A 26,657-nucleotide genomic window follows, 5' to 3' on the forward strand; every position below is an offset into this window, starting at 1 on the left:
ACTTTCACTGCTTCATTTCTTTTAAGTTTTATGATAAAGGAAATTCTGATTTTTCTGCGATTTCTTTATTTTTGCCAAAATGAAAAGAATCGTCTGTAAATCCAGCTGTTACGTGATTTCTATTGTTTCAGTGTACAATTTTTCATCTACAACCACCCAGCCAGAAGCAAATTACACCTTTACCAACAGCTCTGTGTGCGGCTCCCCGGTGGTCAATAACAGGATTGTGGGGGGCACGGATGCTCTGGATGGAGAGTGGCCATGGCAGATCAGCCTACGGCTATTTGGATCTCACATATGCGGGGGGTCCCTGATTTCCAGCCAGTGGGTCCTGACTGCTGCCCATTGTTTGGAATGGTAAGTTTCACATGTGACAATGTATCTACTGAACACAAAACAGACAAAAGATAGCGAGATCCCAGGACAGCGGTGTCCCTGCACTACCCCGCTGCCTCTCCCGGGCAGAGACACCGACATGCCCACCACCGCGGCTCCCAATCTGTATCCTCCCTGCTCTCATCTAATGCTCCATTTAGGAAGCTCTTGGCCTCAGGAATCCAGGCTCCATGTCCTCCACACATCACGCGTGTCTCCACTTCTTAAACAGACAGTAAGTGCACTCTAAAGTGTCTCCCGCTTATGGCTGTAAGTCCTTGTGTATTTAAGGCACCTTCCTCTGTGTGGAGGTGCCTGAGCAATTAGGTTCTTAGCGTGTCTAAGCTCCTGCTAGCTGATAGCTTTACTGTCTTCTGTTTGCTTCTCCAACTCCATCTTGCCAGTCTCCAATATTGATGTCTGCTGTGAGCTCTGACTGCATCCTGCCTGGTCTCTTGTACCTGTGTCCCTGACTGCTGGGATCAGCTGCTGCAGTACCAGGGACTGCCTTGCAATGGTACCTGGTGTCTACTGACAGCCCATGGCCATCCTCACCATCAGAGGCTCTGGTAAAGACCTAGTAGACACTTAGGCGGGCTTTGCACGTTGCGACATCGCAAGCCGATGCTGCGATGTCGCACGTGACAGTTCCCGCCCCCGTCGCAGGTACGATATCTTGTGATAGCTGGCGTAGCGAAAATTATTGCTACGCCAGCTTCACATGTACTCACCCGCCCTGCGACCGTCGCTCTGGCCGGCGACCCGCTTCCTTCCTAAGGGGGCGGGTCGTGCGGCGTCATAGCGACGTCACACGGCAGGCAGCCAATAGCGGCGGAGGGGCGGAGATGAGCAGGATGTAAACATCCCGCCCACCTCCTTCCTTCCGTAGAGCCGCCGGCAGCAGGTAAGGATAAGGAGATGTTCCTCGCTCCTGCGGCTTTACACACAGCGATGTGTGCTGCCGCAGGAACGAGGAACAACATCGTACCTGTCGTGGCACCGGCATTATGGAAATGTCGGAGCCTGCAACGATGATACGATAACGACGCTTTTGCGCTCATTCATCGTATCATCTAGGATTTACACACTACGACATCGCAAGTGACGCCGGATGTGCGTCACTTTCGATTTGACCCCACCAACATCGCACCTGCGATGTTGTAGTGTGCAAAGCAGCCCTTAGTCTAAGGATAAGCCTGGTCGTGTCACAGTGTGTATAACATGTGGCTCTATTGCACCCCGGTGTAAAAGATCCGGCATGGTGTGTAAAATCTGGGGAGTAGCCTCATTGGCCTGGGAATATATAACATCTGGCCCTATTGCCCCTAGCGTATAGCATTCAGCTCCTCCCCCATGGTGTATACTACATCTCTAGACCCTGGTGCACAATGCCGAGCCGTACATCACCAGGCATAATGCCGAGCCGTACATCACCAAGCACACTGCCGAGCCGTACATCACCAAGCACACTGCCGAGCCGTACATCACCAAGCACAATGCCGAGCCGTACATCACCAAGCACACTGCCGAGCCGTACATTACCAAGCACAATGCTGAGCGTCGCATGGAGCAGTGTAAAGCCGCCACCACTGGACTCTGGAGGAGACGTGTTCTGTGCAGGGTTGGATCACACTTCTCTATCTGTGTTTGATGGGGGAGTCCTGGTTTGGTGATGGAGGACGTCACCCCCTGACTGCATTGTGCCCGCTATACAGGTGGTGGAGGTGGTTGATGCTCCGGGCTGTTATCAGGGGGCGGCCGCAGCCTCTTAGTCCCAGTGATGGGATATCTTAATCTTCATCGGCACAATACGTGGTGGGCAATTGTAGCTTTCGACAACAGCTTTGGGATGAACTAGACCGGAGATTGTGAGCCGCCTTCCCCCAACATCACGGTCATCTCACAAATACTCTTCTGGATGAAGGGGAAAATTCCCACAGATGTCTCCAAAAGTGTGTAGAAATCCTTCCCAGAAGAGTGGGAGCCGCTGTATCTGCAGAGGACGACTCCATATTAATGTCAGTAGACGAGGAATGGAAGGAATCGGTAGTTGTGTCCCAACTGCCATTAATAAAAGGTCGTGCTTTATACTTGGTGGTCTCCAGACCCCAAAGCATAAAAAACGAGTCCAGAAAATACAAAAAAATGTAATAATCACCTGAGCCCCTCACCCGTCCTCGCTGCTCCCCACCGCTCCGCCATCTCCGGCCGGCTCTTTACCGGCGCTCCTGATTAGGCCTGGATGAGGTGTGGGGGGGGTTTGAGGTATTAATGATATTTTAAGGCTTTTTAACCCTTTCCTGGCCTATATCAACCCTCGCGAAATGGCAGAAAATTCCAGTAAATCCCCCAAGAATTCATATTTACTAGAATGTGCAAATTTTGGTAAATCCTAAAAAAAATTGATATATTAAGAATGAATGCCTTTCTCCTAAATGAAGAGATGATTAAACATGTTATATAAAAATCTTTATTCTGTGAATGATTGTATTACATGTATCAGTTCACGGTATTTCCTATTATTTCCAGGTATACCAGTCCATATTTCTACACCGTACAGCTGGGGAGATACCAGCTATCCGTGTCAGATAATCATACAGTCATCTCTACTATTAGTGAGATCCTCATACACCCCCTGTATAATGGGAGTACTGGGAGCCGAGGGGACATCGCCCTGATGAAGCTCGACAGTCCAGTCACCTACACCAAGTACGTCATGCCGGTCTGCCTGCCCGCCGCCTCCGTCACCTTCCCCTGTGGCCTGGAATGCTGGGTCACCGGCTGGGGCACCATATACTCAGGAGGTAAGAGACCTGTGAACTTTGGAAAAAGAATGGTTGCATCTGTGATTTCTTTATAGAGCAGAAAAGAAATGTAGCATCTCATGTATAATTATTCACTGCACCCGATGAAATTTGATTTGTGCAAATCGCAAAAAAAAAATGCCTTCCGCCATATTCCACAATGCAGAAGACGACTTTAGCCATAGAAGGGTCACGAGATGTCGGTCGCAGCCTCGTGGACTTCCCTATAATACTTTGCAGCTATCACATCAATCAGGAAGAACTATCACAGCCTGTATAAAAGCCAAGATAGGGAATGCAGCTGCCAGTTTAGGGTGAATCTGGATCTGGACAGAACATCACAGCTCATCCATAGAGATAGGAAGAAAAAGTCATAAAATACTGAACTAACATTACTGATACTGTGTGACAGTGGAGGGGGAGTCAGGTGATGGCCGGCAGGGCTCTACTCTCCTCCGTCTACCTGGGGTGGTGCATGTGTTCAGCCACGGCCGAGGGGTGCGACACTTACTTGCGTCTTTGGCGGCTCGTCCACCACCCTGTCGCCGGTCACTGTACAGACGTAGTTGGGTAACACATCACAGAAGCAATTTCCTTTTAATTCACACTTTACCTTCCTTATTCAACATTCACTCTTCATAATAACATTCCTAGGACAGACATGACCACTGTCCTCTTACGTTACTGACACGCCCGCACCGGGGCCTGGGGTTACTCGTTACCGGGCCGCGGTTCTGTCTCTGGGATGCCGCAGGGGCATGGCTCGGTTCCGTGACCTTGGCGGTGTTGTTATAAAATGGGGATTATTTACAAGGGATGATGAGAGTTATTCGTGACGCCACCTGTGGTACTCGGCCGGGGATAGCCGACGCTGCGGGATGGGACCTCTGGGGCAGATGGTGAGGCAACTGAGTTGATATAGCTCTCCACAGGCAGAGCTGGGCCCCAGGGCGGATGGGGGTAGTAGTAGGTGATGGCGGGGTGCAGGTGAATAACGGAGCGACAAATGGATGCAGTCTCAAGGTTTTTACTCATTGTAGCAGGTTATAAGGTAACACGACTAGTCAGTGACCGCCTTTGGAGTGCTAGGTTCCACTGTGATGGGCTCCAGTCGATCCCGGGTAGTTCGGAGGTCAAGACCGGTGCACCCTTCTTATGTTCCTTCCCTGGTTGTCTTCCTTCGCTGACTTCTCGCCCGCCTGTCCCGCGCCTACGCACACAGTGCCCTGAGCAGGTGTCTGCGGACCCTGTTGGGTGGGTTGAAGCTCTATCCCTTGGCCCTATGTGGTCACTTTCCAGTTGATTTGTGTGCAGAGTTGGCTTCGATACTAGCTGTATCCTTAGTCTCTGGTTTTACTAGCGGAGCACGTTGGTTCTTCTCCTCTAGTCTAGGGACCGGATCCCTGCCTGCGGCTAAGTCCCTCCACTCCAATATGTTGTATGTGGAATGAGACCATGGGTGTATGGCACACTTCCCATGGGCTCTAGGAGCCTTCTCTCTTGTGCCTGGGCCAAGCTGCACCAACACCAGACCACAGGTCTTCACTCCTCCACTGCTCCTTCCAACTGTCTCACTTCCTACAGGCTGCTCCCACTAACTAGACTCCACCTCACAGCAGCTGCCATTACCCTGGTCTCATGGAGTGTTGCTGAGTGAGAGTGTTGTGTGTTTGTGTCTACAGGTGGATGACCTCATCCTTACCCAGTGATAGGGCACCACACCTCTGGCTGAGATGCAGTATTTCTGTAGCGACTGAAGCCTCAGGGGCGCCACATTACCATTCTGCTGCCACTGCTCACTCGGGTACCCTCCTTGTCCAGCCCTCGCCTTGGGGACTATTCCTCCAGCAGCAGAGTCTGGCTCCTGTGTTCCCCGTCTCTTGCAGCCATATCCATTGGACACAATGGAGGATCCCTCCTGAGGCCTGGGGAGACATTGTTGTCCCAGGCGCCCCTCTGCAGAACTGACCTTCCTTCTGGCCTGTCTGCCTCACTAACCCTCTGCTCCTCCCACTGTGTTCCATCTCCTAGGCGACCACTGTATTTATCTCTGTCTCCTAGGCAACCATTGTATCAATATCTGGCTGCTAACACCTGCACATAACATTCTATCTACCCTGACGCCCCCTCCTGCTCACTAGGTCCCTAGTTGCACTAAAATCCTACCTTAAAACATTCTATATTATTCTTCCTATGGCTGATACTTATCTATAGCTTTACTCCATATTATGCTCCTTAACATTCCTATACTTTACATAAAATGCATTACCCTCTATTTACTAAAACACTAGCCAGGATAGAGTAGAAGAAGCTGCAATAACACACATACAGGTATATATACATACATATACTGTATATCTAGGCACAATATACCTGCCCACCTCCTACACCAGCATGGAAGTGGGGAATGGCTATATACACTTTCACAGCCATATATTAAAGTCACTTTGACATTACCAAGGCCAGGATTGTGTTAAGGAGCTTAGAAGGGGTTGGATGCACTCCTAAGAGACCTTAAAGTGTTGCACTCGTCACATGGAGGATTTGTTGTACTTGTGATTCCCTGTTAATCTATTTTTTGGGAACATTTTGACAAAGATGGCTAATTTGTCTTTCAACACATTTGCTCTCCTCTAGTTTTCATTTTTTGGGATGTATGTTGCTTCTCTTGACTAGTGATGAGTGACGTTCAGTTGAGCTGACGTTCGGTTAATTGGGTTTAGCCGGACTTTAGATAAAGTTTGGTTTGGAACATGGACTTGATCTGAGCCCCAATGAAAGTCACTGATTGGGCAGGTCAGGTCTCCGCCCACATGCAGTCAGCCACAAACAGATCACTTCCGGGGGCAGGTGTGCAGGCACACTACATCCGATCTCGCTGTTGTTACTGCAGGCGGGTCGTACTGGGCACCAAGAATACCTGAGCACAGTGATGCCTGCCCCAGTGGTGTTCATACGCAAAGCACCCAAACTCCGAACACAAACTCTGTCTGGGTTTGGTACGGACACCGAACCTCAGGTTCACTCATCTCTACTCTTGACGTTGGCGAGTTAGCTCCCTGAAGGGCTCTGGAGCAGATTCCTGGTTGCATCCATCGACTCAGCTTTGATGGCATCTCCTTGTTGGGGGGGATTTGCCTGGTTGTTGCCTAATTGATTCCGATCCTTTTGTTTTCCCCAGTCAATTTGCCATACCCCATGACTCTCCAGGAGGTGATGACTCCAATCATTGACCAAGCCCGATGTGATGCCATCTACCATGTGAACTCCATCATCAGCAGCAATGTGCCCATCATCCTGGATGACATGATCTGTTCTGGTTATACATATGGAGGCAAAGACTCCTGCCAGGTACGGACACGTCTGATGATGAATGTGGCCACCTCCAGATGGTGGTCTGTGATGTGTGATGAAGTCTTGGACAATCTGAGCTGAGAATTCATACTTGTTCTGAAGCTTGATTGAGATTATGAACATTTCTTCTCCAGACTTTGGATCGGTCTGATCTACTTACATGTGTCTGGAGTGAAGTGTCTAGAAAAGACAAAGAATAGAGGTCTATATAGTCCAGGCAAAGGTTGTCACCGTCACACAACTCATTTCCGCCTATGTTGGACAGATTTAGAAAATTTGATAAGATGAACATTTTCACTATATTCATAATTTCCATTGCATTGTAAACTGATGAATTGTGTTCTTTAAATATCAATTTATTAGTGGACATTTCTGTAAGAGTGGTTGATGTCTTCCAGGGAGACTCCGGAGGACCTCTCGTGTGTAAAGTCCAAGGTGTCTGGTACCAGGCTGGTGTTGTAAGTTGGGGAGACGGATGTGCCCAATCCAATCGCCCTGGGGTGTACACCCTGGTCCCAGCCTACACTTCATGGATCCAGAGCTACGTGCCGGATGTGACCTTCACTGACCTTGGATATATACCTCCACCTTTCCTAGAATGTGATGCAGCTATTGGGACAGTGGCCACACCTGGTAAGAAGGAGACATCATGACATCACACAAACATGGAACGACCAATGGCTGCCTCTGTACGAAAGACGGGCAAGACGTTAGACATATAACACACAAGCGAAAAGGTCCTCTCCTCTGTTAAACAGAAAGTTAGCCAAACTTATCGTTAAATATATATTTTTAAGCATTTTTCATATCACAACTATAATAAAAGTCCTGACTCTTTCAAACTTCACTGGCCAATAGACCTAGGTGCATCGCTCCATGGGACGCCGGTCCATCGGCCAAGTCCGTGTGATCTCGGACAGAGGCTCGAAAATCTCTTTCCTTCTACAATCTCTGGTATGGCTTCTGATTAGCCACAACTGACACATATGAGACGGTATGAGACTCGTAGAGCTGCCATCCAATGACCAGAGACAACCGGGGTCCTGCAGATCGGTCGGCCCACCTCTACTCAACATCAAACCTAACCTCCCGGTCTGTAGAGATCTCATCGCCACAGTCTCATCATTATCATCACAGGCAGGATTACAATAATGGCAGCTATGTATCGATAACACAACATCCACCACTCACTATAGATGATGGACAACTGTCAGATTACTCAGGTCACAAAGCATGCCAACCAAGCAGGGAAGATAAGTGATGCCTATAGGTTACCTCCTCGCCATCCCTGTACATTGACCTCTGCACAGATCATAGAGCATGTCTACAAGGTAGCAGGTGTCAGTTACAGTTCATTCCGCTCCCTCCCTGCTCAGTGACCTCTGCACAGATCATAGAGGATGTCTACAAGACTCTGAGATACTAGATAGTAGGTGTCAGTTACAGTTCATTCCGCTCCCTCTCTGCTCAGTGACCTCTGCACAGATCATAGAGGATGTCTACAAGACTGAGATACTAGATAGTAGGTGACAGTTACAGTTCATTCTTATTCCTCCCTGTTCAGTGACCTCTGCACAGATCATAGAGAATGTCTACAAGACTGAGATACTAGATAGTAGGTGACAGTTACAGTTCATTCCTTGCCCTCTCTGCTCAGTGACCTCTGCACAGATCATAGAGGATGTCTGCAAGACTCTGACATAATAGATAGCAGGTGACAGTTACAGTTCATTCCGCTCCCTCTCTGCTCAGTGACCTCTGCACAGATCATAGAGGATGTCTACAAGACTCTGAGATACTAGATAGTAGGTGTCAGTTACAGTTCATTCCGCTCCCTCTCTGCTCAGTGACCTCTGCACAGATCATAGAGGATGTCTACAAGACTGAGATACTAGATAGTAGGTGACAGTTACAGTTCATTCTTATTCCTCCCTGTTCAGTGACCTCTGCACAGATCATAGAGAATGTCTACAAGACTGAGATACTAGATAGTAGGTGACAGTTACAGTTCATTCCTTGCCCTCTCTGCTCAGTGACCTCTGCACAGATCATAGAGGATGTCTGCAAGACTCTGACATAATAGATAGCAGGTGACAGTTACAGTTCATTCCGCTCCCTCTCTGCTCAGTGCCCTCTGCACAGATCATGGAGCATCTCCTGTAACCATTCAAAAAGTAAGATGAGACTGGTACAAAAACCGCTAACTTTTTGCACCATTTCCAAAAGTGATATGCCAGAAAATGTGAGAAAACTGATTTGGTGCTGATGCGTCAGGGGAGGCTGTGGTCGCTCCATACAAATGATGATACAATCAGAAGTTGACTTTGTGTAGAGATGACTCGTTGACGTCTATGGGAGACTGATAGGGCCGTACTCCCCGTACTCCACCCAGGTGTTCATTACGTCTGCATTATGTTATTCCAGTGGCCAGTTACACTTCACCCCCAACCAACTACTCTGTGTGTGGGTCCCCGGTGGTCTCTGACCGGATTGTGGGGGGCACAGACGCTGTGGATGGAGAATGGCCGTGGCAGATCAGCCTGCGGTACACTGGATCTCATATCTGCGGAGGGTCCCTGATCGCCAGCCAGTGGGTCCTGAGTGCGGCCCATTGTTTCCAAGGGTAAGTCCTAGGGGTTGATGTCTATTATTTCCTGAAACACGCAGTGACGTCACTTACAGGCGGTATTTTCATGTTTCCTATTTTCACAGCTCCACATACCCATACGATTATAGTGTGTATCTGGGTATGTATCAACTGTCCCTGACAAATGGCCATGAGTACAATGCGTACGTGAAGCGTATCATAACTCACCCCGCATTTACGGGGGCCGGGAGTCCAGGAGACATCGCCCTGATTCAGCTGAGCAGCCCCGTCCCCTACACCAAGTACATCATGCCGATCTGCCTGCCATCGTCCTCCGTCACCTTCCCGTCTGGCCTGAAATGCTGGGTAACCGGCTGGGGAAACGTCCAATCTGGCGGTAAGTCCTCAGACCCGCGATAATGATGACATGTGATCATGGGAAATTCCACAAGAGCGAATCCGTGGCCATAGGCGAGAGTCTCTGATGTATGGATCTTCTCAGCCATCTGTGAAGGGGGGAATTAGGGGCATTATTCCCCACGTTACACATATCGACTGCGTAATAATGTGGAACGTCCTTCTGAAGTAGTTCTCCTGTAAACGGGCTCCACTGGCGACTAGTTATCACAGGGGTCCGAGATTCATGTCAATAGGCCAAAGACCCTGAGACACAAATCATCCATGAGGTCAATGGAAAAATGAAAAATTGCCATCTCTATCACACTTAAAACGCAACTGGAGTGTTAATTTTATTTCATAAATCAATAGTGCACATGAAAACAACCAACTTTGTAATAATCTCATCAGACATTTGCTCCTTTCTCTGCTACAATTGATTATTGTTATCAATATAAAAATTCTCAATTCTGAGGTAAAATCTGTGTTCAGTGAAGACTTTCCCATTACTGAGAGGAGAGGACAGCTGGTGCTGATGAGAGTCTATGTAGATAAAAGAGGGAGGAGGAGAGAGGTCTGCTTCTAATGCCTCCCGCTGCATCTAGCCCCTCCCTCTGCCTCCAGCTCCTCCCTCTGCATCTAGCACCTCCCTCTGCCTCCAGCTCCTCCCTCTGTCTCTATCCCCTGACTCTGCCTCCAGCTCCTCCATCTGCATCTAGCCCCTCCCTCTGCCTCCAGCTCCTCCATCTGCATCTAGCCCCTCCCTCTGCCTCCAGCTCCTCCCTCTGCATCTAGCACCTCCCTCTGCCTCCAGCTCCTCCCTCTGCATCTAGCACCTCCCTCTGCCTCCAGCTCCTCCCTCTGTCTCTATCCCCTGACTCTGCCTCCAGCTCCTCCATCTGCATCTAGCCCCTCCCTCTGCCTCCAGCTCCTCCATCTGTCTCTATCCCCTGACTCTGCTTACAGCTCCTCTCTCTGCCTCTATCCCCTGACTCTGCCTCCAGCTCCTCCATCTGCATCTAGCCCCTCCCTCTGTCTCCAGCTCCTCCCTTTGCATCTATCCCCTGCCTCTGCCTCCAGCTCCTCCCTTTGCCTCTATCCCCTGCCTCTGCCTCCAGCTCCTCCCACTGCATCTAGCCCCTCCCTCTGCCTCCATCTCCTCCATCTGCATCTAGCCCCTCCCTCTGCCTCCAGCTCCTCCCTCGGTCTCTATCCCCTGACTCTGCCTCCAGCTCCTCCATCTGCATCTAGCCCCTCGCTCTGCCTCCAGCTCCTCCCTCTGTCTCTATCCCCTGACTCTGCCTCCAGCTCCTCCCTCTGCATCTAGCTCCTCCCTCTGCATCTAGCACCTCCATCTGCCTCAAGCTCCTCCCTCTGCATCTAGCCCTTCACTCTGCCTCCAGCTCCTCCCTCTGTCTCTATCCCCTGACTCTGCCTCCAGCTCCACTATCTGCATCTAGCCCCTCCCTCTGCCTCCAGCTCCTCCCTCTGCCTCTATCCCCTGCCTCTGCCTCCAGCTCCTCCCTCTGCATCTAGCCCCTCCCTCTGCCCCATCTTCTCCCTCTGCCTCTAGCCCCTCCCTCTGCCTCCAACTCCTCCCTCTGCATCTAGCCCCTCCCTCTGCCTCCAGCTCCTCCCTCTGCATCTAGCACCTCCCTCTGCCTCTAGCCTCTCTCTCTGCATCTAGCCCCTCCCTCTGCCTCCAGCTCCTCCCGCTGCATCTAGCCCCTCCCTCTGCCTCCAGCTCCTCTCTGCATCTAGCACCTCCCTCTGCCTCTAGCTTCTCTCTCTGCCTCTAGCCCCTCCCTCTGCTCCAGCTCCTCCCTCTGCATCTATCTCTTCCCTCTGCCTCTAGCTTCTCTCTCTGCCTCTAGCCCCTCCCTCTGCTCCAGCTCCTCCCTCTGCATCTATCTCTTCCCTCTGCCTCTATCTCCTCTTTTGCCTCTAGCTCCTCCCTCTGCCTCTAACTCCTGCCTCTACCTCTAGCCCCTCCCTCTGCATCTAGCCTTTCATTCTCTGTAGCTTTTTCCTCTGCCTCCAGCTCCTCCCTCTGCCTCTAACTCCTCCCACTGCCTCTAACCCCTCCCTCTGTCTCTAGCTACTCTCTCTGCCTCTAGGTCCTTCCTCTGCCTTTAGCTCCTCTTCTGGTTCTATCTCCACCCTCTGCCTTTAGCCCCAGCCTCTAGCTTCTTCCTCTGCCTCTAGCTTCTTCCTCTGCCTCTAAGTTCTCCCTCTGTCTCTAGCTCCTTCCTCTGCCTCTAGCTCCTCCCTCTGCCTCTAGCTCCTCCTCTGCCTCTAGCTTCTTTCTCTGCCTCTAAGTTCTCCCTCTGTATCTAGCTCCTTCCTCTGCCTCTAGGCCCTTCCTGTGTCTCTAGCTCCCGCAGCCTCTATCTTCTTCTGCCTCTAGCCCCTCCCTCTGCCTCTAGCCCCTCCCTCTGCCTCTAGCTCTAGCTCTGCCTCATCATAGAATCTCATCAGCAATAGCTGCCGTCTCCTATCTCAGTAATGGGAAAGTCTCCCCTAAATACAGATTTTACCTCAGAAGTGAGAATTTTGATAATGACTAGTGATGAGTGAACCCATGGAGATTCGGGTTCACTAAATCAGCACAAACTAAATAAAAATTCGAGTTCGACATCCGAACTTGATCCTGAACAACAAACCCCATACAAGTCTATGGAAGTGAGAAGTTTGGGCTGTAAAATGGCTGCAGTAAGTGCTAGAAGCCTGTGGTAGAAAGTAAATGCTAGCGAGAGCAGGATAGTTATATATATCGCATTTCCTGGTGTTTCCGGGAGGATCGTGCTGCTGTCAGACTCACTTCTGGGTCCGCTTATTAACCTTCATGAATATTCACTGCTTCCCCCACCCACCCTCTGTATGGCAGTCTGTGATTTGGTTACAGACTGCTATACACGCCCCCACCCTGTGTCCCCGTCTCTGATTGGTTGCACTCAGTTTGCTGTATGGTAGTGTAAAGACAAATAAATAATAATAAAAAAATGGCTTGGGCTCCCGCGATATTTTACTAGCCAGCGTGGGCAAAACAACAGCTACAGGCTGCAGCCCCCATCTGTGAGCTTTACCGTGGCTGAATATCAAAATAAATAATATAAAAAAGTGTAGCGTCTCCCCCAGTGTTGATATCTATCCACGTTAAAGCAGAGAGGATTTTTTCAGTGTTTGTTTTATTTCTTTTCACCTACACTGTTAGTAATAGGGGTGTATCATAGATGCCTCCCATTACTAATCCAGGGCTCGATGACAGCTGTGATTTTTTTTGACAAATCACAGCTGTCATTATGCCATATATTATCCCGATTGCCACCGCACCAGGGCAATCAGGATAAGCTTGGTAAAGTGCGAAGATTGTCACATGTAATGGGATGTGCCAATTTTGGTTAGCTGCGGGCTGGTATTTTTAGGCTGGGTGGGCAATATTCATCTTGCCTCCTATTTTGACGAGCTCCCACCATTGCTGAATATTAAAAATGGGGGGACCCTATGTCTTTTTTAAAACTATTTATTTATTTTGCTATCAATCAATCACAAACGTGGACACAGGATGAGGGTCATGGAAAGCAGTTTGTAACCAATCACAGACTACTACACACAGAGGGTGGGCGGGGAAGCAGTGAATATTCATGAAGCTTAATGAGCGGGCCCAGAATGACATGGCTAATTAGAGATGATACCGTGGCATCGTCTCTTACTATTTGGATTATTTCTACCACTTTGTACCCACCCATACCTGTTCGGTGTAGTCTATGCCCAATGGAGACCCCAGTATCTACGGTCACTGGTTAGAACAGTCTCTTCATATGAATCCGCTAAGAACGTAGCTCCTGGTGGGACAGTGAACGACTCGCTCTGACCTGTGGATAAACCCGGCAGTAGGTGTTATGTATACCTGCAGCACCCCCCACAGAAGACTGTAAGTATTGCACAGTGTCTATTCATATCAATGGGTTACCTGTGTAATAAAGGCCAGGCCGAGGCCTCCAGAGCTTCCAAAGGGTCCTGCGAGCTACAATTAATGAGAATTCGCTAATAAATGAGACGACCCTGGTCAGAATGCGGCACAATCCCATGGTAGGAGGTTAATCTTTCCATAAATACCAAAGAGAGATGAAAAATGGTTGGATCTCCATCTTCTGAGGGTCAATAATCCTGCGTAGACCTGACGTGAGGTTTCACCATGTCTTATATTACAGTGTATCTGCCATATCCAGAGACGCTTCAAGAGGTGAAGATGCCGCTGATTGACTCCAAGACGTGTGATGCCATGTACCACATAGACTCCACTGTGGCCACGACCACCAGTATTATCCTGGATGATATGATCTGCGCCGGGTACAATTATGGGTTGCAGGATTCGTGCCAGGTACACCGATTTATTCACATATGTTCCTCCATTTCGCATGGTGCTGTCATCACTCGTCACATCTTGGCGACCAATTCAGTGGTAATGGATTCTGCTTTTTTTCCATCCAGGGGGACTCGGGAGGACCTCTGGTGTGTAAAGTGCAGGGCGCATGGTACCAGGCGGGCATTGTCAGCTGGGGTGAAGGCTGCGCCCAGCCCAACCGCCCCGGAGTCTACACCCTCACCACAGCCTACAAGGCCTGGATGCAAAACTACATCCCAGAACTTCAGTTTACTAATCTGAAATTTGTTGTAAATGGAGGTGACAAGCGTCGGGGTCCACACCCGATGACTCTGACCCTTCTTACCTTTATTTTCATGTTTTTTCGTTTCATTTAAGTAACAGCTCCAATGAAGTCTGAAAAGCACGCCAGAATTAAACTAAGAAACATACGAGCTCCCGACACCTCCCATCTTCTGATCGTCCTTCCGAGGTTACAATAAGGGAGGACACTGCGCAGGGATCGCTAGGATCCATTATTATATAATTACTCAGGAATTGTTTCTCCAAGATTTGCAGCTCCTTTTTAGAAAAGGGAAAGAAGATCCAGCCAGTAGATTATTACATGAACAACATAGAATCTGAATATGTGCCACATATAGAAAATAAAGATGGGCAAATTGATGAGGTAGCATGAACTTGCCTCGGATTTGACTCAAAAATTGTATTGCTGCATTTTTAGTGATCCACTTTGTGCCGTTGTTGAGGGCCTTAGGAAGGTTTGAAAAATAACAATGACAGTAACCTGACTGCTTGTCTGTCCTGACCCCCCAGCCCCAGCCTAGTCCTCCCCCGAATCTGGTGTCTTCTAGGCAGGTGACAGTCTCGTCTGCTTCTTTCTTCAATCTGCACCAGTGATGTCTGAGCTGAAGAGGCCTCAAACAACGCTTATCATGATATCTGGATGTCACAATGTGGATAACCTTAGTATACAATGTGAATGAAGACCAGGCTGGAGTCGGAGGGAGCCAGTGGGAGACCAGGCTGCAGCTGGAGGGAATTGGTGGGGGACCAAGCTCGAGCTGGAGGGAGTCAGTGGGGGACCAGGCTATAGCCGGATAGAGTCGGTAGGGGACCAGGCTAGAGTTGGAGGGAGCCAGTGGGGGACCAGGCTGCAGCTGGAGGGAATTGGTGGGGGACCAAGCTGGAGCTGGAGGGAGTTAGTGGGGGACCAGGCTGGAGCTGGATAGAGCCGGTGGGGGACCAGGCTGGAGCTGGACGGAATTGGTGGGGGACAAGGCTGGTGCCGGAGGGAGTAAGTGGGGGACCAGGCTGGAGGCGGATAGAGTCAGTGGAAGACCAGGCTGGAGCTGGAGGGAGCCAGTGGGGGACCAGGCCAGAGCTGGAGAGAGTCAGTGGGGAACCAAGCTGAAGCCGGAGAGAACCGGTGAGGGACCAGGCTGAAGCCGGTAGAAGACCAGGCTGGAGTTGGAGGGAGCCAGTGAGGCACCAAGCTGGAGCAAAAGGGAGCCGTTAGGGGCCAGATTGGAGCAAAAGGGAGTCGGTGGGGGACCAGGCTGGAGCTGTAGGTAGCCGGTGGAGGACCAGGTTGAAGCCGGAGGGAGCCGGTGGAAGACCAGGCTGGAGTTGGAGGGATCCAATGAGGGTCCAGGCTGGAGCAAAAGGGAGCCGGTGGAGTACCAGGCAGAGAGCCGTGGTGGCGAGGTCTCTCCAGACACTAAAGCATAATCAGCCACATTCGATAACACTGACTAAATTCAATGCAATTGGAAATTCCTGGTCAAATTGTAGCAGATTTTCCTAATTAAAATTTCTGTAGATTCCCTTATAGAAATAGATTCATCCATGTTTTTTTGAGTCTGGAGAAACCTGCACAGATAATGACTGTAACAATGATACGTTCACAGGTCACAGCGACCGCGGCTGATGTCTTCATTTCAGAATTATGGACTGCGGACATTTATCACTTATTATCGTAATGATTTCTTATGGTTTTCTAATGTATCTAATCTAATTGTTGGACTTATGAGATTTTTTGAGAAGTTGTAAATAAAAAATACAAAATCAAGTTGAGCCCCCTGCGTTATCTGAGGGGTCGTCATATGGTGTGCGGCAGTAGTTGGGGGTGGGGGGAGGAAGAAGAAATCTCCTGCCCCTCCCTGGCCACCAGTTATGTAGAAGTTATAATAATTCACAGGATGATTCAACAGCTGGGAACATTTTTGGTCCTGGGGCCTTAATGTGTTTTTTCCTCTTTACACTTACCGGGTTAGTAATGGGGCTGTCTGATAGAAGCCTCTCCATTACTAACCTCTGGGCTTGAGGCCAGCTGTCAGTACACAGCTGACATCAACCCCAAAAGTATTACACTGATTGTCACCGTGCCAGGGCCATCGGGAAAAGCGCCAGAATTTGAACATTTTATGGATGCGCCACTTATAGGGTGGCTGGGGACTAAAATTTTTAGACTGGGAAGGGCCAAATAAGCATAGACTCTCCCACCTGATAAAACTGGCCCCCAGCTGTCAGCTTTATCTTGGCTGGATATCAAAAATAGGACGGAGCCCACAATTTTTTTTAAATAATTTAAATAAACAACATTGGATCCCCTCTTTTTCTGGTAACCAGCCAAGATAAAGCAGACAGTTGGGGGTTGCAGCCCACAGCTGCTGCTTCGCCCACGCTGGTTATCAAAAACAGCCAGGGCCCCACATTTTTTTAAAAAAATGTATTCTCTATCTACATTTGTTTGCAGGGAAATTGCCCCCATTTTGCTTTTGCAGCCCCCTAGGCCTTACTACGACCATTTTACAGTCATTGTACGGCACAGAATTCTTGTCTCCATTGACTTATGTAGAGTTCGGAGTTCCGGGGTAAGTCCAGGTCCGGAACCAAACTTTTATTTAAACTTTCACAGGTCCACCCATGGCCTCAATCAACCAAAACTAGGGATGAGCAAACCAGAAATGTAAAGTTCGAGGTTCATACTAGACGTCATTGTTAGTGTTTGGGTTTGCTAACCAAATAAAGCTTGTTGAAAGGTTGCAACGCAGCGAATCCACAAGCTTTTAGGCTGTAGGCACTTCTGGAGGCATCTCAGCCATGCCAAGTATTTGTATATTGGCATGGCTGTGATTGGCTGACTCACCACGCGACACATCCTATTGAGAGGTGGGATCATGAGTTGGGCCTCCATTTAGCGTTCTGATCCCGGTGCAGCCAAGAGTGCCCTAATACCAGCTGGTTTAAATAGCTCTAGGTGCAAACTGCTCGCATACCACCTGGTGCAAACAGCTCGCATACCACCTGGTGCAAACTGCTCGCATACCACCTGGTGCAAACAGCTCGCATACCACCTGGTGCAAACTGCTCGCATACCACCTAATGCAAACTGCTTGCATACCACCTGGTGCAAACTGCTCTAATACCGCCTGGTACAAACAACTGCCCTGCGGCAAGTGTACTGTCTGAAGGTGTGTTTAGCACGGCAGGGGGTGTGATCACAGACAGGAGAATCTGCCTGTCCACAGCCAACTTGGGCAAGCTCACATTCAGTAAAATGAACCAGGGGGGATCAGAGAGGCCTGATCCATACCTTTGGATGACTGGACAACTATACCAGCCGCACTCAGCCATTGGTATACTCTATTTGCCATTCACAATGTTTTTTGGCCTACCAAAATAAATAATATTAAAAAAGGGGTTGGCTATATCCTCCTTTGTCTCTTCCACCTACACCGCCATGTCCACCTCAACCTCCTCCTTCACTTGGACCTCCTTCTCTGGTTCAACATTTTTTTTTCCCTATGTTATTTTGCAGGGGTTCTGGGTGCTCTGTTAGTCAACTCTGAAAACAGGCTATGTAGGGGTCTTTTTGAAAATTGTTGCTCTGTGGGTAAACTCTGCCAATGTTGGCTGTGTGGGTCAACCTAGGGGCTTTTTTTTTTAAAGTTGTTGCTCTGTGGTGGAACTCTGCCAATCTTGGCTGTGTGGGTCAACAGGAAAATGTGCTATGTAGGGGTCTTTTGCTAAAATTGTTGCTCTCTGGGGGAGCTCTAACAATCTCAGCTGGGTGGGTTAATTGGGAAAACAGGCTATGAAGGGGCCTTTTGCTAAAATTGTTTCTCTTAGGTGGAACTCTGCTAATCTTGGCTGTGTGGGTCAACAGAAAAACAGGCTAAGTAGGGGCCTTTTGTTAAAATTGTTGCTCTGTGGGGGAACTCTAACATTCTCAGCTGTGTGGGTCAACTGTTAAAACAGGCTATGTAGGGGCCTTTTGCTAAAATTGTTACTCTGTGGTGGAACTCTTGGCTGTGTGGGTCAACTAGGAAACCAGGCTATATAGGGGCCTTTTTTAAGTTGTTGCTCTGTGGAGCAACACTGAAATTTGTGGGGGCACTATTAAAATGTTTAGTTTCTTCATTTTCTTCCTATATAACCATGATTGCTATAGTGACAGAACCCCTTTAAGTAGTTTCCCTAACCACATGTGTTTGCAGGGCAATTGTCCTGCTCTTACCCCCATTTAGGTTCCTTTTGCAGCCCCCCTAGACCTTACTACGATCATTTTACAGCCATTTTACTGCACACAAGTTGGGGTTACCTTTGACTTATTAGGGGTTTAGCAACCGTGGTCATGTCCGCGTCCCGAGCCAAACTTTTATTTAAATTCTGGCAGGTTAAAGTTCTCATGTGCTGGTCATAAAAAGTTTAGTAAATACATCAGCTAAAAAATTAGGCTTGACATGTGTTGGGGGCGTGTCCATGCACCTGAATGAAGCCAGTCAGGTGTATGGACATGCACCTGTACATGGACACGCATCTGTGTATGGACACGCCCCTGTGTATGGACACGCCCCTGTGTATGGACACCCCCCTGTGCACGGACACACCCCTGTGTATGGACACACCCCTATGCATGGATACGCCCCTGTGCACTTCTACCCTAATCTACTACTGTCCGAAATGAAGCCCAACCAATAACAATCCACAAGGTCACAGGTGGGAAAATACAAGGGGAGGGGACAGGTTGTGGGAGGAAACGTGGACTTTGCTTTGTGTTCACTCTTATGTATTGTATTTAAGGAGAGAATTTACCTGCAGAAAAAAAGGTGTGAAAACCTGTAAAATAAGGCCATAAAACAGAAAATAAAAGATTTCTTTCTAAACAAAAGTGCAAAAACTTTTCCTCCCCCTTCATATATATAAGAAACCGACCGATCACCAAGAGATTACAACAAAGCGAGAAATGCAGAGGAACCTGCTCCAGGTGCTGGCAGTCCTACAAGTGGGTAAGAGGCTCCGAACATCCCCACATACAGCACCAGGGGCTTACATGGGACTGCAGGTGACACCTACTACATTGCCTGTACTCAGAGACTCATCACTGTGTTATCTGTGGTGTTACATAGGACTGCAGGTGACATCTACTACATTACCTGTACTCAGAGACTCATCACTGTGTTATCTGGGGTGTTACATAGGACTGCAGGTGACATCTACTACATTATCTGTACTCAGAGAGATATCACAGTGTTATCTGTGGTGTTACATAGGACTGCAGGTGACATCTACTACATTATCTGTACTCAGAGATATCACTGTGTTATCTGTGGTGTTACATAGGACTGCAGGTGACATCTACTACATTATCTGTACTCAGAGATATCACTGTGTTATCTGTGGTGTTACATAGGACTGCAGGTAACATCTAGTACATTATCTGTACTCAGAGATATCACTGTGTTATCTGTGGTGTTACATAGGACTGCAGGTGACATCTACTACATTATCTGTACTCAGGTAACCTGATGGTTTGTGGACTGACTACATGTTGACTCCCAGTGCTACAATTGCCCCTTTTTATTCACTCCCAAGAAGTGCAGAAGAAGACCCCATATCCTTAGCCACACAATAGTTTCCAGAAAAGTCAGCTTTACTAAGTGTTTCAGGACCAATAGTGATCAGACACTTGCCGTTTTTGTACCCAGCTTACCCTCATACCTCCAGGACACAAAGAACAAAGTGACTAGAATCCTGAATTCTGTTTTCCTGCTTTACAGAATTTTTTGTCCCCAGCCTTCATGGTGAATCTCTCTACAGTAGACACTCCATGGATTAGATAGCATATGCCATTATTTGTACACAAAAGTTTGCACCTTAGATAACAAAGTTATTTTCTAATTTCACTGCTTGTGTTGGTTTTCACTCACAATTATTTTTCTTTTTGATACATGTTTACTACAATCAAATAAGAGGAACCGCAATGGGCACGGTTTGTACACCCATCAAATTTACTTTTTGGGTCCTGGGAGGAAAAAGACATTCACTCAAAACATTTTTTAGTTCTTTTTATCCAAGTCTTATTTCCTTTTTTTTTGGGGGGGGGGGGGGGGGGGTTATATTGATGATGTTTTTATATTTTGGGAAGATGACAAGCATTTCCATTTTATGGTCTTGAAAGTTACATAAAATGAATGAGAAGAAAATATACAGTTTAGATGTGAAATTACATATTGATCCTTGTGGATCTGTCCAAGTGTATAGGAAACCCATGTCAATTAATGGTTTAATAGGGTCTACCTGTAGGGAAATACATGACCACTCACAGAAATTGATATTAGTTTACGACTAAGGGTTCCAAGCATGGTCGGAATGATAGAATTCTATTATGTGGCTCTCACTGAAATAACAGACATTGGATAATGGAACGAGACTAAGGGGTGCTTCACACACAGCGAGCTCACTGCCGAGATCGCTGCTGAGTCACGCTTTTTGTGACGCAGCAGTGACCTCATTAGCGATCTTGCTGTGTGTGACAATCAGCAGCGATCTGGCCCCTGCTGCGAGATCGCTGCTCGTTACACACAGCCCTGGTTCGTTTTCTTCAAAGGCGCTCTCCCGCTGTGACACACAGATCGCTGTGTGTGACAGCGAGAGAGCGACAAATGAAGCGAGCAGGGAGCAGGAGCCAGCGTCTGACAGCTGAGGTAAGCTGTAACCAAGATAAACATCGGGTAACCAAGGTGGTTACCCGATATTTACCTTAGTTACCAGCCTCTGCAGCTCTCACGCTGCCTGTGCTGCCGGCTCCGGCTCTCTGCACATGTAGCTGCTGTACACTTCGGGTTAATTAACCCGATGTGTACAGCAGCTAGGAGAGCAAGGAGCCAGCGCTCAGTGTGCGCGGCTCCCTGCTCCCTGCACACACAGCTAAGCGGTGTGCGCTGGTAACTAATGTAAACATCGGGTAACCATACCCGATGTTTACCTTAGTTACCAGTCTCCGCAGCTTCCAGACGGCGGCTCCGTGCAAGCGCAGCGTCGCTTGCACGTCGCTGCTGGCTGGGGGCTGTTCACTGGTCGCTGGTGAGATCTGCCTGTTTGACAGCTCACCAGCGACCATGTAGCGATGCAGCAGCGATCCTGACCAGGTCAGATCGCTGGTCGGATCGCTGCGGCATCGCTAAGTGTGAAGGTACCCTAACTCGCTTGTAATCTGTAAAGAGTTGTAGATCTTCTGGTTTCGGTCTCATTGCGTCATTCAGGTAAAAGGTAGCCTTTTATAATATTGACAAATTGTCACCTTAAGGCTATGTGTCCACGGGAGAATGTATCTGCGGATTTTTCTGCATCAAAAGCCGCAGCTTTCCCGCAAAATCTGCACCTTTTCATAGGTGCGGATTTGCCGCGGATTTGATGCGGATTTTGGTGCGGATTTTTTTTTTTCCCCCAATTTTAAAGCCAAAATCCGGAAGAAAATCCGCAACAATAATTGACATGTTGCAGATTTTTCCACATGATTTCCGCTGCGGAAAAATCCGCAGCGTGGACACAGCATTTCCAAAATGCCATAGAAATGGCTGGGGAGCAGCTGTGCTGCAGATTTTAGGGAAATCCGCGGCTTTTCCGCGAGAAATCCGCGGCAAAATCCGCACATTTTCCGCAGCGTGGACACATAGCCTTACACATTATTCTTAGGCTCTGTGTCCACGGGAGAATGTAGTTGCGGATTTTTCTGCATCAAAATCCGCAGCTTTCCCGCAAAATCCGCACCTTTTCAAAGGTGTGGATTTTAAGCGGATTTACCGCGGAATTGCCGCGGATTTTTTATTTTTTTCCCAATTTTAAAGCCAAAATCCGGATGAAACTCCGCAACAATAATTGACATGTTGCAGATTTTTCCGGATCAAAATCCGCACGAAATCCGCTGCGGAAAAATCTGCAGCGTGGGCACAGCCTTTCCAAAATGCCATAGAAATGGCTGGGAAGTACTGAGCTGCAGATTTTCGGGAAATCCGCGGCTTTTCCGCGAGAAATCCGCGGCAAAATCCGCGCATTTTCCACAGCGTGGGCACATAGCCTTAAAGGGGTTTTCTGTTTTCAGAAAACCTGATCGTCAGATGCAGTTTATTTAAAAAATAAAATGTGCTTTACTGCCCCTCCCCGGGTCCAGCGCTGAGTCTCCAACACCAGTTATGTACTGGAGCCCTGACATCACATCGACAACGCTGCAGCCAATCAGTGAGCTGTAAAAGAGTCTGCTCTAGTTTGTTACATTAATTCAGTACAACTTGTATCCGCTAACATATTGCCCAAAGGAAAAAAAAGTGATATTGATAAGAAATCAAGACAAGCAAAGATAACAAAGTAATGTGCACAAAATCTATGAGTTCTATATGTCTCCCATTGTGTAATAATGTCCCCATCCTATATAATGTCCCCCGTCCTGTAATAATGTCCCCATCTTATAGTAATGTCCCCCATACTATATAATGTCCACCATCCTGTAATAATGTCCCCCATCTTATGGTAATGCCCCCCATCATATATAATGTTCCCCGTCCTGTAATAATGTCCCCCAACCATTAATAATGTCCCCTATCCTATAGTAATGCCCCATCCTGTAATAATGTCACCATCCAATAATAATGTCCCCCTTCCTGAAATAATAACCCCCATTCTATAATAATGTCCCCCATCCTGTAATAATGTCCCCATCTTATAGTAATGCCCCCATCCTATATAATGTCCTCCGTCCTGTAATAATGTCTCCATCCAAAAAATAATGTCTCCCATCCTTTAATAATGTCCCCATCCTATAGTAATGCTCCTCATCCTGTAATAATGTCCCCATGCAATAATAATGTCCCCCATCCTGTAATAATGTCCCAATCCAATAATAATGTGCCCCATCCTGTAATAATGGCCCCATCCAAAAATAATGCTCCCCATTCTGTAATAATGTCCCCATTCTATATAATGTCCCCCATCCAATAATAATGCTCCCCATCCTGTAATAATGTCCCCATCCAATAATAATGTCCCCATCCAATAATAATAATGTCCCCCATCCTGTAATAATGTCCTCATCTAATAATAATAATGTCCCCCATCCTGTAATAATGTCCCCCATCCTGTAATAATGTCCAGATCTAATAATAATAATGTCCCCATCCTGTAATAATGTCCCAATCCAATAATAATGTCCCCCATCCTGTAATAATGGCCCCATCCAAAAATAATGCTCCCCATACTGTAATAATGTCCCCATGCTATATAATGTCCCCCATCCAATAATAATGCTCCCCATCCTGTAATAATGTCCCCATCCAATAATAATGTCCCCATCCAATAATAATAATGTCCCCCATCCTGTAATAATGTCCCCATCTAAAAATAATAGTGTCCCCCATCCTGTAATAATGTCCCCATCCTGTAATAATGTCCCCATCTAATAATAACAATGTCCCCCATCCTGTAATAATGTCCCCATTCTATATAATGTCCCCCATCCTGTAATATTGCTCCCCATCCAATAATAATATCCCCATCCTGTAATAATGTCCCCATCCAATAATAATGTCCCCATCCAATAATAATAATAATGTCCCCCATTCTGTAATAATGTCCCCCATCCTGTAATAATGTCCCCATCTTATAGTAATGTCCCCCATACTATATAATGTCCACCATCCTGTAATAATGTCCCCCATCTTATGGTAATGCCCCCCATCATATATAATGTTCCCCGTCCTGTAATAATGTCCCCCAACCATTAATAATGTCCCCTATCCTATAGTAATGCCCCATCCTGTAATAATGTCACCATCCAATAATAATGTCCCCCTTCCTGAAATAATAACCCCCATTCTATAATAATGTCCCCCATCCTGTAATAATGTCCCCATCTTATAGTAATGCCCCCATCCTATATAATGTCCTCCGTCCTGTAATAATGTCTCCATCCAAAAAATAATGTCTCCCATCCTTTAATAATGTCCCCATCCTATAGTAATGCTCCTCATCCTGTAATAATGTCCCCATGCAATAATAATGTCCCCCATCCTGTAATAATGTCCCAATCCAATAATAATGTGCCCCATCCTGTAATAATGGCCCCATCCAAAAATAATGCTCCCCATTCTGTAATAATGTCCCCATTCTATATAATGTCCCCCATCCAATAATAATGCTCCCCATCCTGTAATAATGTCCCCATCCAATAATAATGTCCCCATCCAATAATATTAATGTCCCCCATCCTGTAATAATGTCCCCATCTAATAATAATAATGTCCCCCATCCTGTAATAATGTCCCCCATCCTGTAATAATGTCCAGATCTAATAATAATAATGTCCCCATCCTGTAATAATGTCCCAATCCAATAATAATGCTCCCCATCCTGTAATAATGTCCCCATCCAATAATAATGTCCCCATCCAATAATAATAATGTCCCCCATCCTGTAATAATGTCCCCATCTAATAATAATAGTGTCCCCCATCATGTAATAATGTCCCCATCCTGTAATAATGTCCCCATCTAATAATAACAATGTCCCCCATCCTGTAATAATGTCCCCATTCTATATAATGTCCCCCATCCTGTAATATTGCTCCCCATCCAATAATAATATCCCCATCCTGTAATAATGTCCCCATCCAATAATAATGTCCCCATCCAATAATAATAATAATGTCCCCCATTCTGTAATAATGTCCCCCATCCTGTAATAATGTCCCCATCTAATAATAATAATATCCCCCATCCTGTAATAATGTCCCCCATCCTGTAATAATGTCCCCATCCAATAATAACGTCCCCATCCTGTAATAATGTCCCCATCCAAGAATAATGTCCCCCATCCTGTATAATGTCCCCATACAATAATAATGTCCCCCATCCTGTAATAATGTCCTCATACAATATTAATGTCCCCCATCCTGTGATAATGTCCCCATCCTATAATAATGTCCACCATCCTGTAATAATGTCCCCAAACAATAATAATGTCCTCCATCCTGTAATAATGTTCCCATAAATTAATAATGTCCCCATCCAATAATAATGTCCCCATCCTGTAATAATGTCCCCATACAATAATAATGTCCCCATCCTGTAATAATGTCCCCCATCCTGTAATAAAGTCCCCATATAATAATAATGTCCCCATCCTGTAATAATGTCCCCAAACAATAATAATGTCCCTTATCCTGTAATAATGTCCCCATTCTATATAATGTCCCCCATCCTATAATAATGTCCCCATCCAATAATAATGTCCCCATCCTGTAATAATGTCCCCATCCTGTAATAATGTCCCCCATCCTGTAATAATGTCCCCATACAATAATAATGTCCCCAAACAATAATAATGTCCCCATCCTGTAATAATGTCCCCAATCCTATAGTAATGCTCCCCATCCTGTAATAATGTCCCCATCCAATAATAATGTCCCCCATCCTGTAATAATGTCCCCATCCAATAATAATGCTCCCCATCCTGTAATAATGTCCCCATCCAATAATACTGTCCCCATCCAATAATAATAATGTCCCCCATCCTGTAATAATGTCCCCCATCCTGTAATAATAATGTCCCCTATCCTGTAATAATGTCCCCCATCCTGTAATAATGTCCCCATCCAATAATAATGCTCCCCATCCAATAATAATGTCCTCCATCCTGTAATAATGTCCCCATACAATAATAATGTCCCCAATCCTGTAATAATGTCCCCATACAATAATAATGTCCCCCATCCTGTAATAATGTCCCCATCTTGTAATAATGTTTCCATCCTGTAATAATGTCCCCATTCAATAATAATGTCCCCCATCCTGTAATAATGTCCCCATTCTATATAATGTCCCCCATCCTGTAATAATGTCCCCATCCAATAATAATGCTCCCCATCCTGTAATAATGGCCCCATTCAAAAATAATGCTCCCCATCCTGTAATAATGTCCCCATTCTATATAATGTCCCCCATCCTGTAATAATGTCCCCATCCAATAATAATGCTCCCCATCCTGTAATAATGTCCCCATCCAATAATAATGTCCCCATCCAATAATAATAATGTCCCCCATCCTGTAATAATGTCCCCATTCTATATAATGTCCCCCATCCTGTAATAATGTCCCCATCCAATAATAATGCTCCCCATCCTGTAATAATGTCCCCATCCTGTAATAATGTCCCCATCTAATAATAACAATGTCCCCCATCCTGTAATAATGTCCCCATTCTATATAATGTCCCCCATCCTGTAATATTGCTCCCCATCCAATAATAATATCCCCATCCTGTAATAATGTCCCCATCCAATAATAATGTCCCCATCCAATAATAATAATAATGTCCCCCATTCTGTAATAATGTCCCCCATCCTGTAATAATGTCCCCATCTAATAATAATAATATCCCCCATCCTGTAATAATGTCCCCCATCCTGTAATAATGTCC

At 47.0% G+C, this 26,657-nt stretch overlaps 1 protein-coding gene across 1 annotated transcript in view; it reads left to right on the forward strand.

Moving 5' to 3' along the window:
* Window positions 1–3,017: 3,017 nt before the first annotated feature.
* Window positions 3,018–26,657, forward strand: part of LOC142246797 (transmembrane protease serine 9-like) — a 39,315-nt gene continuing 15,675 nt past the window's right edge. The window contains exons 1-7 of the mRNA XM_075319848.1: window positions 3,018–3,179; window positions 6,361–6,530; window positions 6,932–7,166; window positions 8,958–9,156; window positions 9,246–9,517; window positions 13,731–13,900; window positions 14,011–14,269. Coding sequence (XP_075175963.1) covers window positions 3,053–3,179; window positions 6,361–6,530; window positions 6,932–7,166; window positions 8,958–9,156; window positions 9,246–9,517; window positions 13,731–13,900; window positions 14,011–14,269 — 1,432 coding nt within the window. The 5' untranslated portion in view covers window positions 3,018–3,052. The remainder of the gene's footprint in view (window positions 3,180–6,360; window positions 6,531–6,931; window positions 7,167–8,957; window positions 9,157–9,245; window positions 9,518–13,730; window positions 13,901–14,010; window positions 14,270–26,657) is intronic.

The sequence above is a fragment of the Anomaloglossus baeobatrachus genome, chromosome 7 (genome assembly GCF_048569485.1).
Source record: "Anomaloglossus baeobatrachus isolate aAnoBae1 chromosome 7, aAnoBae1.hap1, whole genome shotgun sequence".
NCBI classification, from domain to species: Eukaryota; Metazoa; Chordata; class Amphibia; order Anura; family Aromobatidae; genus Anomaloglossus; species Anomaloglossus baeobatrachus.